The 15341-nt window shown below is 41.0% G+C and overlaps 1 protein-coding gene across 1 annotated transcript in view; it reads right to left on the minus strand.

Annotated features, from left to right (window-relative positions):
* LOC115169869 (xenotropic and polytropic retrovirus receptor 1 homolog) overlaps nt 1-2586 on the minus strand; it is a 52006-nt gene extending 49420 nt beyond the window's left edge. The window contains exon 1 of the mRNA XM_029725932.1: nt 2152-2586. Within this exon, the coding sequence (XP_029581792.1) occupies nt 2152-2220 (69 nt within the window). The 5' untranslated portion in view covers nt 2221-2586. The remainder of the gene's footprint in view (nt 1-2151) is intronic.
* Between the last annotated feature and the right edge of the window lie 12755 nt (nt 2587-15341).

Consider the following 15341-nt stretch of genomic DNA (forward strand, 5'->3'; position numbering starts at 1 on the left):
AGAAAACAGTAAGCCATAATCAGGGTCATATTCATCAGGCACCAAACTGAAAAAAACTTCCTGAAACAGGAAGGGACTACCAGAATTTATCCAATAAGAAACACTTTACAGATGCAAACTGTTCTGCCGTAATGAATATGACCCAGAAAAAAAATCAGCTCCACAAGAGTAAAAGATACAAAAACAACAGGGGTCCCTCAGACAGGCACTGGTAATTATTCTCAACAACAACCGTAACCACAGACACACAGACATGAATAAAGGCAGACATGAACATGGTACACATGCACCACATGAATTCAGACAAGAATAAACAGTACAATGACAGACATAAAATGTCTGCTGCCTGCAAATGAATACAATAAGCCTCAGCCTGTTTCCCTGATGAATCTAATTGAGGCAGTACAGTGCTCTGCTCATATAGAATGTTGAGTGCAGAGTCCAGCTATCCCCTTGAACTGAGAGAGAGAGCAGTGAACAAATACAACACCTTTCAAGGAATTAGAATATATTCTCAGAGCTGCACGTGCATGCATTCACACACATGCATATATGTTTATGGGCGCACACATTCAAATATATACAGATACATGCACACACACCTAGGCAGAATCTCTCAAACAGGTTGTCATAAACAGGCTTAGGTCTATGTTCTCACAAACATTTTGAAAACCACTACATGAAGAGACTACACTTCTGAAAACCACTACGCAAGTGATACTTCGTCCCAATGTGTTGCAACTCTAGCCAACTGGCAGGAGTCTGGAAAATCAAATTGTGTAATCATTGTGTGGAGAACTGACCCCGCAAGAGCCACAGAGCCATCATTCACTGTCTGTTCTAGCCCTGACCATCTCTAATCAGTAGGCTAATCCAACTGAAGAAACCTCAGCAGCACTGATGTGAAATGATTCAATTATGTGTACTGCAGTCAGAGGGAGCGCTGATGTGTGTGTGTGTGTGTGGGGGGGGGGGGGGTAGGAAAGGGGTGCTGCTGTTTTAGAGTTCTGATGTGGACACAACTAGACCATATTTCACACACTTGCATGATCATAATTCAAAAAGGCAATGTTTATCATTGAGGAATGCAAGCTCAATAACAATTATTTTGGATCTATATGCCATGAATGTATTTGGCATGCTTACTTCATAACAAAGAAATGCTCTAGGGACCACTGGTCTGGACCCATTTTGCGCACACATTTTCCAGCAGATGGTAGTACTGGAAGAGAGCAAGCTGACCCTTTCCAGAGCTTTTTAATTAAAAGTCAGTGTCCTTGAATTTGACTTTGTTGGTGTTGATACATGAGAGGATGGTTGCCAGCAAATATTTTAGAGGTAGCCATTTGTCCTGCGGTCTGAAGTGGACCCAGCCCAGGGACTGTGTCAGTAAACATGACAGTGCTGGTGCAAGAAGCAGCAATGCGTAGAACTGAGGACTGCAGCAGTGATCACCTCCAAATGCAGGCGTTCATTGCAGAGCTATGTTGCTGCAATCCACACCAGTTCCATAGATTGCAGGTATATTCAATCATCTCCATCAAACAGGGGCATTGGGTTTTGTAGTTGATCCGTGCTGAAGAATGTTAGGGGATCATTGTAATAGTGTGCACTGTATTACAGGTAACTACTGTACTGTAACGTTATAACGCTACTGAACAAGCTAGCTATTTGGTTGGAATTGTAGAATTGCATTGCAAGAGAGTTTTCTATCTAGGTGGCAAAATAAGGTAGAGAATAATAATTATGAACCATACATCTAATGTAACGTATAGTGTGGCTCGCTGAGTTACATTAGGTCAAGCAATACTTGTAAAACACGCTAAATAGCTCAAACGCTTGACATTCACTGTCACACACTGCAAACCCCATTAGATGCACCCCCCCCCCCTCCCCAGCAATATTATCAGACTACATCGGCTAAGCGCTAACATTAGGAGTTCATGCTACGTTAATTGTTATACTCGCTAGCTGGTTTATCTGGGTAGCCAGATAAACTGACATTACTTAGTAATGATTAGTAGCTGTGTGTGTTATAAAAACGAAGCTCTATCAAGAGTATCCCTCTCTTGGCAGTTAACTAGCTAGCGTAATTTAGCAGCGCCAGCCAAAATAACTGTTGGACAGCTAGCTAGCGAGCTAGCCATTTACCTCATACTGGATGTATTGTTTTCTCCATTCAGGGGTGATGTGCGCTGAAAGGTGCTCCGTGAATTTCATCCTTCCTCAGTGGTTCCCCTCCGGGGTTTCGACGTTGAAATACTTGCTGTCAGATGACTTTCTTTGCGATGGATGATATCACACAGCTAGCTAAAATAAAGCCAACGAGGACAGTCTGATAGAGAACCACCACTTAGCAATGTTTGTCATCCAGATTATGACTGCTGCTCGGTCGAAGATCCCCTTTTCTCCGTCTCACATTATGGTCGGAGAACGTGAGTGACAGCCACGAAACATGACTTCAAGAAAATGCTCCTCTCCGCCTTTATCTTAACTAGCTACGTTGTCACTATAATAACATGTTGTTTCGCCTTTGATTATTACTTGGACTACGTTGTTTCTGAGGTAACAGCCTCTTGTGCTCTGAGGTCGCTATCGTTGGACAGAAAGTGACGTGGTTGTGTCGTCACTCTTCATAGAATACTCAACAGCAAGTGGATTTTAAATTCTCACCGCCCCCTTCATTTGGAAAACGGCAAGAGCATGTGCCTTCCCCACAATTTCTACTCTAAACCACTGGTTTTAAAAACTAAAGTCCAAACCCTTGCCAGACAGTCAGACCTATCATACATTTGCGTTGTGGACATCAGTGTCTCCTAGAGCAGTGTATACTTATCAACAGACTATGAGTCAGAGCTTGATTGGCCCCAAGAAGGTCTGGCACCAAGGTGAACAGAGCTCAGACTTCATTGGTTTTGCAACCAACACAAAAAGGCACAAATCGTGACGTGATGTAGTCACTAGATGGCCATGTTAAAATAATGATCAATGCAGTGATTGAGGGGAAAGAGTCAGAGTAGGACTTGAACCAAAAATCCTGCACAGGGCAAACGCACTACCACCTGTGCTAATAAGGTAAAGAGTAGGCTATGCTCAGTGCTTGATTTGGGCAGGAGCTCACAGGAGCTGAGTAGACCTACAGGCACCTCAAATGTTCTACTGCTTGAGCTCCTGAAAAAAGAAGAAGATTTAATGTGTCGCTCAGTTAAGTATAGAGTCAAGTCATCATGGAATTTTGTTAAATATATATATTTTTAAATGTAACCTTTATTTAACTAGGCAAGTCAGTTAAGAACAACCTCTGCCAAAAGTGGTTGCTCAGGCAGGTTTAACTTAAAAAAATAGATGTGCCTCCACCTCTTTCTAAAAATGTAATTTAACTGTATACAAGAATATTAATATGTATGAATAGTGTGTAAATTGTATTTTTGGTGTCTTTCCAATATATAACTCTTATTTATTTTATTATAATTTGTTTAATGTTTCATTAATATATACCTTATTTTATTTTTTATTCTATACAGTACCAGTCAAAAGTTTGGACACACCTACTCATTCAAGGGGTTTTCTTTATTTGTACTATTTTCTACTTTGTAGAATAATAGTGAAGACATCACAACTATGAAATAACACATATGGAATCATGTAGTAACCAAAAACGTTTAAAACAAATCAAAATATATTCTATATTTGAGGTTCTTCAAAGTAGCCACCCATTGCCTTGATGACAGCTTTGCACACTCTTGGCATTCTCTCAACCAGCTTCATGAGATAGTCGCCTGGAATGCATTTCATTTAACAGGTGTGCCTTGTTAAAAGTTCATTTGTGGAATTTCTTTCCTTCTTAATGCGTTTGAGCCAATCAGTTGTGTTGTGACAAGGTAGGGGTGGTATACAAAAGATGGTATTTTACCAAATAGGGATAAGTCCATATTATGGCAAGAACAGCTCAAATAAGCAAAGAGAAACAACAGGTCATCATTACTTTAAGACATGAAGCTCAGTCAATCCGAAAGATTTCAAGATTCTTCAAGTACAGTCGCAAAAACCATCAAGCACTAAGATGAAACTGGCTCTCATGAGGACTGCCACAGGAAAGGAAGACCTAGAGTTACCTCTGCTGCAGAGGATAAGTTCATTACAGTTACCAGCCTCAGAAATTGCAGCCCAAATAAATGCTTCACAGAGTTCAAGTAACAGACACATCTCAACATCAACTGTTCATAGGAGACTGAGTGAATCAGGCCTTCATGGTCGAATTGCTGCAAAGAAACCACTACTAACGGACACCAAAAAGAAGAAGAGACTTTCTTGGGCCAAGAAACACCAGCAATGGACATTAGATCGGTGGAAATCTGTCCTTTGGTCTGATGAGTCCAAATTTGAGATTTTTGGTTCCAACCGCCGTGTCTTTGTGAGATGCAGAGTAGGTGAATAGATGATTTCCGCATGTGTAGTTCCCACCGTGAAGCATGAAGGAGGTGTGATGTTGTGTGGGTGCTTTGCTGGTGACACTGTCTGTGATTTATTTAGAATTCAAGGCACGCTTAACCAGCATGGCTACCACAGCATTCTGCAGCAATACACCAGCCCATCTGGTTTGCGCTTAGTGGGACTATCATTTGCTTTTCAACAGGACAACGACCCAACAAACCTTCAGGCTATGTAAGGGCTATTTGACCAAGAAGGACAGTGATGGTGTGCTGAATCAGATGACCTGGCCTCCACCCAATTGAGATGGTTTGTGATGAGTTAAACCGCAGAGTGAAAGAAAAGCAGCCAACAAGTGCTCAGCATATGTAGGAACTGCTTCAACACTGTTGGAAAAACATTCCAGGTGAAGCTGGTTGAGAGAATGCCAAGAGTGTGCAAAGCTGTCAACAAGGTAAAGGGTGGCTATTTTGAAGAATCTCAAATAAAATATATATTTACATTTGTTTAACACTTTTTTGGGTTACTACATGATTCCATATGTGTTATTTCATAGTTTTGATGTCCTTGTCTATAACTGTTCTGTACTTTGTCATGTGTTTGTAAGTTTTATGTGGACCCCAGGAAGAGTAGCTGCTGCATGTGCAGGAGCTAATGGAGATCCTAATGAACTAAACTCCTCTTCTTCTTTCAGAAAATTAACCAAAAAATTTGTGGAGCTCCTGCACCTAAATATAAATAGTACTGGGCCGGCACCCACAATGAGTACCGGAAGCTATTTCAGTCCAAGTCAAGCACTGGCTATGCATACATACAGGGAGGCTACACTATTCCCACTCTCTCAAGACCCGGCCCGTACATAACCCCAATGAGAGACCAAGAAAATGAGAGACCACAGGGATGATCTCAGTGCTGCCAGTAACATAGCGATTGAGGGGAAGAGCTGGAGTAGGACCTCAACCAAAAACTTTGCATGTACAGGGCAAAAGAGCTCCACTCCTCTTGGCAGAGGTGGTAGTGCACTCAAATAGAGGGAGGTGACACCATAAAATACATAAAATATGTACAGATTTAAAGAGCAAGTACATTAACTAATTTCTCTTAATTTTGGGTTTAGGGTTAGGTCACCATTATATGGTGAACTACTCTATCATGAGCATCGTACATCAGGATACATGTGTTACTGATAGGTGGTAACCGAATGTGAAAGGGTACTGACCATAGTTTCGGTCTCTGTTCCCAGGGGACCGTAATTATTGGGGAACAATTCACTAGCATAAAATCACTCCTCAGACATGTTCAGGTCAGAGCATTTTGTACCTGAAGGTCATGTGTAGTATGTGCAGTGTTGTTGCTGTGTAACTTTATTTCTGTGAGAGAAACTACTGTGACCAGCAACTACTGTGAAGAATTGTTTAGGGTGTGGACAGGGATTTGTTTTTATATTTTGGCTTAAAAAAACACACTCCAGGCTACACTTGAATGTCTTAAACTTGATAGAAAGTATGTAGAAATCAGCGGAGGCTGGTGGGAGTAACTATAGGAGGATGGGCTCATTGTAATGGCTGGAATGGAATTATTGGAACGGAGTCAAATGTGATTTCCATATCTTTTGTGTGTTTGATACTGTTCCATTTATTCCATTCCAGTTTTTACAACGAGCCCGTCCTCCTATAGCTCCTCTTACCAGCCTCCACTGGTAGAAATGATAATGGACCTATGTATTTAAGTAACAAAGTCCGGGGGGGTGTGGTATATGGCCAATATACAACGGCTAAGGGCTATTCTTATTCACGACGCAACTTGGAGCGCCTGGATACAGCCCTTAGCCGTGGTATATTGGCAATATACCACAAACACCAGAGGGGCCTTATTGCTATTATAAACTGGTTACCAACGTAGAGCAGTAAAAATAAATGTTTTGTCATACCCGTGGTATACGGTCTGATATACCACAGCTTTCAGCCAATCAGCATTCAGGGCTTGAACCACCCAGTTTATAATTTCAAATAACTGCCCTTTTTCTGGCCCGCAAATCGATTTTGAGAAACAAATCATTCATAAAATAATATGTGCAGCACTCTGTTGAATTTCAAAATACCCACTAATCTGAGATCCTGAGACTTTGGTTTTGCTTTAAAGGCACAGTGCAGTTAATTTTCTTGTGTTTTATATGTATTTCCACACTATGAGATAGGAATAATACTGTGAAATTGTGAAAATGATGATAATTCCCTTTTAGTGTAAGAGCTGTTTGAAAAGACCACCTGAATTTTCAGCCTGTTTTGGTGGGATAGAGTTTTGGCCTGCCTGGTGACATCGCCAGGTGGTAAATTTGTTAATAGACAAATAAGAAAGAGAGTTACAAACCTCTCTGCCAATAACAGCTAGTTTTCAGTTTTCCCCTCTCAAACCACTCCCAGACAGTCCTAGCTAAATTCTTGCTTGAGAAATTGCTCTTTGCTAAGAAGCTATTTTAGTTTCTTTTTGACCATTTTAATTGAAACAATCACAGCAAGATGCTTAATTGTTACGCATAAATGATTTGATATTGAGATTAAAATGGCTGCATTGGACCTTTATTAACCCCTGGGTGTGGGCCAGTGTTCTGAGAAGGTTCGTTTACATCTTACACTAACACCCGGTCAGGCCTGTTTTCTGTCTTCCAGCACATACACAATCTAAATTCAACCCCAGGTCATACTCTATGCTACGTTGTTTCATTGACTGAGTTGCAGTAATCTCCAGTCTTCACTGTTTCAGCCTGAACAACATGAATTAGACTGTAACCCTTATTTAATTGTCAACCCATTTACATACTTCTTTGGCATAAACAATAAACACAGAGAGGACTTGGTTAAAGCACACAGATGAAACCAGCAGGCTTTTTGAGAGGCACTTTCATCTGTCATATTTACCAATGAAATATCCAAATAACTCTTTATATTGGTGAACTGAACACAAAACAGGAACTTTAAGTTTTTCTTGTGACAACAGCGCCCTCAAGTGTGAATATCAGATAAAGGCCGAGAGCATAATTTCACCAAACAGTGCCCATAGGTACAGGCAGCTACCCTCATGGTGACTTGGTTATATAGTTTATTACAACAAGGTCTGGTGTTTGAATGTAAATAATGAGATGAAATAACATATCATTGAAGTATATGGCACTGGTTGTATCATGTATTGAAAGTAGATTTGCATGGGAAAGGATGCATGTCTCCCTGGGCTCAGCTCTGGCTGCAAGTAAAGAAGATTAATAGATGTCTAAATGAAGAGAAAAAGACAAGTTTGGTGCGGGCAGCGTCATTCTCTGTATTTCTCTTAGATCATACTTTTTTGGGAAATGTTTAGATTTCCTTGTAAGGATTCAAAGTGCTGTTATCGATAGGACATCTAGTACTGACCCCCTAAGAGGTTGGTTTGCATGCTAACCCTATATGAAAGAGTGACAAGATCCCACAAAGCTACAGTGCCTTCAGAAAGTATTCACACCCCTTGACTTTTTCCACATTTTGTTGTGTTACAGTCTGAATTTAAAATGGATTGAATTGAGATTTTGTGTCACTGGCCGAAACTCAAAACCCCATAATGTCAAAATGGAATTAGATTTTCAGACATTTTTACAAGGTGAAATGTCTTGAGTCAATAAAAATTCAACGTGTTTGTTATGGCATGCATAAATACGTTAACTTAACTTGTCACATAATATGGTGCACAGACAGTGTGAAATAATAGTGTTTAACATGATTTTTGAATGACTGCCTCATCTCTGCACCCCAAACATACAAGTATCTGTAAGGTCCATCAGTCGAGCATTGAATTTCAAACACATATTCAACCACAAAAACCAGGGGGATTTTCCAATGCCTTGCAAAGAAAGGCACATTGGTAGATAGGTAAAAATCAAATAAAAAGCAGACATTGAACATCCCTTTGAGCATGGTGAAGTTATTAATTACACTTTGGATGGTGTATCAATACACCCAGTTGCCAGAGAGTAAGGAAACCGATCAGGGATTTCACCATGAGGCCAATGGTGACTTCAAAGGAAACAGAACGGAAAGCAGGCAAAATCCTAGAGGAAAACCTAGTTCAGTCTGCTTTCCAACAGACACTGGGAGACAAATTCACCTTTCAGCAGGACAATAACATAAAACACAAGACTAAATATACACTGGAGTTGCTTACCAAGATGACATTGAATATTCCTGACTTGAAAATGGCTTTCTAGCTATGATCAACAGCTAACTTGACAGAGCTTGAAGAATTCAAAAAATTGTAATATGCAAATATTTGTACAATCCAGGGGTGCATAGCTCTTAGGGACTTCTCCAGAGAGACTCATCTGTAATCGCTGCCAAAGGTGATTCTAACATGCATTGACTCAGGTTGTATGTCCTGTTGGGTATGAAAATGAGTGAATATGCTGCAGAAGTGAGCTCCACTCCTGTTGTGTAAAACTGGTACTGTTATATAACTGTTTAGCAATGGTGCTGCATGTAATAATGTGGGTGCTTATTAATCCTATTTCACACATGTATTATACTCATGTTGAATTGAAATGTGTTTTTCTGCAGTTGGGTCATGGTTTTCCATTATCAACAGCAACTCTGGAGCAATTATGGTTAAGTGCCTTGTGCAAGGGCACATCAACAGATTCTTCACCTTGACATCTCGGGATTCCAACTGCCGACCTTTTGTTTACTGGCCCAACGCTCTAACCGCTAGGCTACCTGCCTGCCTTCAGTGTGTGTGTGTGCGTGCGTGCGTGCGTGCGTGTGTGTGTGTGTGTGTGTGTGCGTGTGTGTGCGTGTCTACAGTGCCTTCGGAAAGTATTCAGACCCCTTTACTTTTTTTTACATTTTGGTAGGTTACAGCCTTATTCTAAAATGGATTAAATTGTTGTTTTTTTCTCATCAATCTACACACAATAATAACAAAGCAAAAACAGGATTTTAGAAATTGTTGCTAATATATAAATAATACAAAACTGAAATATCACATTTAAATAAGTATTCAGACCCTTTACTCAGTACTTTGTTGGAGCACCTTTGGCAGTGATTACAGCCTTGAGTCTTCTTGGGCATGAAGCTACAAGCTTGGCACACCTGTATTTGCGGAGTTTCTTCCATTCTTCTCTGTAGATCTTCTCAAGTTCTGTCACGTTGGATGGGGAACGTTGCTGCACAGCCAATTTCGGGTCTCTCCAGAGATGTTCGATCGGGTTCCAGTCTGGGATCTGGCTGGGCCACTCAAAAACATTCAGAGACATATCCCGAAGCCACTCCTGTGTTGTCTTGGCTGTGTGGTTAAGGTCATTGGCCTGTTGGAAGGTGAACCTTGGCCCCAATCTAAGGTCCTGAGAGCTCTGGAGCAGGTTTTCATCAAGGATCTCTCTGTACTTTGCTCCGTTCATCTTTGCCTCGATCCTGACTAGTCTCCCAGTCCCTGCCGCTGAAAACATCCCCACAGCATGGTGTTGCCATCCCCATGCTTCACTGTAGGGATGGTGTCAGGTTTTCTTCCAGACGTGACGCTTGGCATTCAGGCCAAAGAGTTCAGTCTTGGTTTCATCAGACCAGAGAATCTTGTTTCTCTTACTGAGGAGTGGCTTCTGTCTGGCCACTCTACCATAAAGGCCTGATTGATGGAGTACTGCAGAGATGGTTGTCCTTCTGGATGGTTCTCCCATCTCCACAGACGAACTCTAGAGCTCATCAGGTTCTTGGTCACCTCCCTGACCAAGGCCCTTCTCCCCCGATTGCTCAGTTTGGCGGGCAGCCAGCTCTAGGAAGAGTCTTGGTGGTTCCAAACTTCTTCCATTTAAGAATGATGGAGGCCACTGTGTTCTTGGGAACCTTCAATGCTGCAGAAATGTTTTGGTACCCTTCCCAAGATGTGTGCCTAGACATAATCTTGTCTCTGAGCTCTACGGACATTCCTTCGACCTCTTGGCTTGGTTTTTGTTCTTACATGCACTGTCATGTGTGGGACCTTGTATAGACAGGTGTGTGCCTTTCCAAATCATGTCAGATCAATTGAATTTACCACAGATGGACTCCAATCAAGGTGTAGAAACATCTCAAGGATGATCAATTGAAACAGGATGCACCTGAGCTCAATTTCGAGTCTCATAGCAAAGGGTCTGAATACTTATGTCAATAAGGCATCTGTTTTTTTTTATATACATTTCCAAAAATGTCATAAAATTTGTTTTCCCTTTGTCATTATGGGGTATTGTGTGTAGATTAAAAAAATAATATATAATATATAAATATATATTTTAGAATAAGCCTGTAATATAACAAAATGTGGAAAAAGTCAAGGGGTCTGAATACTTTCCAAAGGCACTGTGTGTGTGTGTGTGTGTGTGTGTGTGTGTGTGTGTGTGTGTGTGTGTGTGTGTGTGTGTGTGTGTGTGTGTGTGTGTGTGTGTGTGAGAGAGAGAGAGAGATAACTTTTTTTCAATAAATATTTATTAGGCATGAGGTTAAACAACTGTGATTCTCAAAAAACAGTGGGCCTAACACACCATGCACAACGTAGGACAGCATTTGAGATTACTCTTGCTTTTCAATTACAAAAGAGTTGAGTTTGTTTTGTTTTGATGTAAACATCCACTCAGAGTCGCTCTAAGCAGCCAAAGGGAGACTTGCTAACACCATGATGACGACGCTATGGCCGCTCATCGGCTGCTGGTCAAATTCAGCACCACGCGTCGTGAACAGCGCCTCTGTGCCACACCACATAACCTTGGCGTGAAATCACAAATCGTACGTCTCTCTGCAACGACAACGAACCAGAGGGAAATCTCCATGGGCAATTATATTTATTATGATGACCCAAACGACATTCATTTGGCTACAGACGCAATGCTATAAAATACAACAACAACAAAACAACATCGCGCAAAATAATGGATTATCCGCGTCCATTTGGTGCTGTATGGGCTCGGCTCTTGGCATTCACCGCGTGCCTTAATTGAATGACTTTAAATCAAGGTCCGCCGTGAACACGAGGAGCCGGAGTCTAAATCATGGACAGAGAGAAAAAGGCGTCGTCGGTCTCGATAGGCTAGCCTATCCATAATATTCCATATAACCTATTTCCCATATAAATTGTTGTAGCCAATTAAGGCGATCAAACGGTCAAGAAGAATTCCATTGTTTATTCCTGAAACCTCCGTCTCCAATTCGAATTAGGATAATGTTTTGCTCCTGAAAAATTGTTAATTCAGCCTAGACTATCCACAAGGACCAATACGCCTACGAGATAATCCACGGCAGCCATTAGAAGAGAATCAAGTTGGTCAGGCAAGGCCTTGCATTTTAGTCCTTGCTCTGATTTTGGAGGTTGTACAACAATGAAAACGCCTAAAGGTGAAAAGCGGCAGCACATTGATGTCCTTGCGCGTCTGTAATGCAACATAATCAAAACTGTTATTCCACCATAATATGATGACTACAATAACCCCATAAAAAGACCAAGTAAAGGCCGTTATTCCTAAATAATTAATTCAGAGATGGGAAGGGGAATAATCTAGGCCTAACAACAACAACCACCATAGCCTACAACACCACTAATCCGATATTGAATGCAAATATTTCACAATTCTGCAACGCCCTAATACACAGAAAAACGCAAAGAAGAAAATAAATACACCAATTACCTACAGGAGTACAACTGTAACCCGTGTTTTGTTGAAGGGTAACAATGCTAAACTGTATAAAATAATGTACAAATGCTGTCAAATACCGACCGTGCACAGGTTGTCTATTCTGAAAAGAGAAAAAAACATCATTTTATTCAAACGCAACCCACAAAAATAAAACAGCATCGGTTTTTAACTGCATATAGGCTATTCTTGTCCATGGCGCATTCTTTCCTCAGGAATGATCCCCAGTCACATAGCTCTTATCACGTCTGAGTTCGTTTTCAGAATTCGAGGAATTCTGATTCCATGGTGGAAAAAATATATAAAAAATCTGATCTAATAGGCTCCGTCCTCGTTCGGCATTCTTCTTCGGTGATTTGTTTTACTATATTTTGTTGTACCAGACGATAGAATAAGGTGGCAATTTCAGCATCCTTTCAGCACGAGAGGATTACGCGCAGGGCCGGTGACGTCACTATGCAGCCAGACGCTCCAAAATCCCTCTCGTCCTCATCCTGTGCCCTTGAGACTGTTGCGCTTGCAATTTTACCAGCCTTTTCTCAAATAGCTATTTGCAAATACGTCCATCTATATTTCTTTGCACAAGTCAGCAATATTTTCATATGCAGAGTGTGAACATTTGTGTCTATGTTTGGCTTGCACATAACTGCGCATGATGACACATGAAAAAACACCACGAATCAATTACCCAGGCCTAATTCTACTAGGCCTACTCTCGTCAGATACCCATCCAGCACACACTTTGGGGCCGTTTGCATTAGGCCTATCAGAAATTGTACAAACCCTTAACAGGATATATATAGGAGCCATTCAAATAAACTGTGTGCATAATTCAGTGACTGACATACAGATCTGAGTTTGCCACTAGAGAGCAGTATAACCTCACAAAGCACGTTGATACAAAGTTCAAAGAAATCCAGCCACACTGAGGAAGGTTAGATTTGTATTGATTAGGATGGACTGATTAGCTCGGTTTTTGTAATTGCCTTTGGCCAGCCATGGATGTGCATGTGTCCACTCTAAACACATGATTTGTTTTTCTTCAGATTCTGCAAGTCATGCCATAATGAACCTGTCACAATATTCTGTACATTGTGAACTTGATGTTCAACAGAATATACGGCCATATAACATAGTGAAACAGACTTTCTATGGACAGAGAGAAACATGCCTCTGATATTCTGCTTATCCTCTTCCTTGCACTTTCAGTTACTAGTTCCCTATGATGGAACCACATCATCTGTTCGGCCTAAAGCCTGCATCAAACCATGTGCCTCTTTGTGGACAGCAGGCTACACCACATCCAAGTCTAGCTGGACAGTATAGAGAGATTGAATGGGTGGCCTTCTAATTAAACCTCTGCAGCCTGGTCTCATAGACTAGATGTAACATAGTAAATGTTAAAACGGGACACTCATATAAGTATGATATGTTGTTACCTTTGGTATGGTTAAATAAGACAGAAGCTTACTTAAAGCTGCAATATGTTACTTTTTAGGCGACCAAATTCACATAGAAATTAGTGTTATAGATCTGTCATTCTCACTGAAAGAAAGTTTAAGAAGTGGTATACAGTGCATTCGAAAAGTATTCAGACCTGTTGACTTTTTCCACATTTTGTTGTTACGTTACAGCCTTACTCTGAAATTGATTAAAATGTTTCCCCCCTCATAAATCTTCACACAATACCCCATAATGACAAAGGAAAAACACTTTTTAATAAAAAAATGAAATATGACATTTACATTAGTATTCAGACCCTTTACTCAGTACTTTGTTGAAGTACCTTTGGCAGCGATTAAGGCCTTGAGTCTTCTGGGTATGACGCTACAAGCTTGGCACACCTGTATTTGAGGAGTTTCTCCCATTCTTCTATGCAGATCCTCTCAAGCTCTGTCAGGTTGGATGGGGAGCATCGCTGCACAGCTATTTTCAGGTCCCTTCAGAGATGTTTGATCGGGTCCGGGCTCTGGCTGGGTCAGTCAAGGACATTCAGATACTTTTTTATTTTTACCCCTTTTTCTCCCCAATTGGTAGTTACAGTCTTGTACCATCGCTGCAACTCCCGTACGGACTCGGGAGAGGTGAAGGTTGAGAGCCATGCGTCTTCTTGACACATTGCTCGCTTAACCCGGAAGCCAGCCGCACCAATATGTCGGAGGAAACATCGTACAACTGGCGACCGAAATCAGCGTGCATGCGTCCGGCCCACCACAAGGAGTTGCTAGAGCCTGATGGGACAAGGACATCCTGGCCGGCCAAACCCTCCCCTAACCCGGACGCTGGGTCAATTGTGCTCCGCCTCATGGGTCTTCCGGTAGCGGCCGGCTGCAACACAGCCTGGGATCGAACCTAGATCTGTAGTTTTGTAATTTTGTAATTTTTATTAGGATCCCCATTGGCTAACGCCATAACGCTAACTAATCTTCCTGGGGTCCAACACCAATTAACAAGACATTACAAACAACCACAATCAAGACTTCACAAACATTCAAGTAGACAATACAGATAATTAAAATACCTGACAGGAAACACATTTAACATTCAGTTGATGCTTTCTATTTGCTGTCCAGTCATATGGTCTATCACATTAGATGTTCTTTCTATTTGCTGTCTAGTCATATGGTCTATCACATTAGGTGTTATTTTATTTATTTCTTGAAGGTGGATTTACTTTTTGCCTCAGAAATATGGATTGGTAAAGAGTTCCATTCAGCTTTGGCTCTATATGAAACTGAAAATGTAAGGTGATTTGTCCTTGGCTTGAGTTGTTTTAGCTGCCCTGAAATTGCCTGTCTGGTTTGGTGGTTATGCGTATTGCTAGTATTTACTAATTGGACTGAAAAATGCTGTGGTTTTTTTGAAAGAAAGAAAATCAGAAGACTAGATAGTAATTTGTTTTTAACGTGAAGCCATGAGAGATTCTGATGCATTTGGATAATATTCATTCGGTTAGAGCAATGAAGAGCTAATCTACCAGCCCTGTTTTGAGCCATTTTGAGCTTTTTTATATCTTTCTTTGCTGCAGATGACCATATAACTGGATAGTACTCTAAGTGTGATAGGACCAGTTATTGAATCACCTGATTCAGTGTGCTAGATGTTACATGCTCTGAACATTTTCTTGTAACAGCATTTCCCTCACCCATCTTAATAACAATATGATCTATGTGTTCTGACCATGATAAAGCTGCGTCCAACATGATGCCTAGTAGTTATGTTTTTTTACTTG

Source organism: Salmo trutta, chromosome 31 (genome assembly GCF_901001165.1).
Source record: "Salmo trutta chromosome 31, fSalTru1.1, whole genome shotgun sequence".
NCBI lineage: Eukaryota > Metazoa > Chordata > Actinopteri > Salmoniformes > Salmonidae > Salmo > Salmo trutta.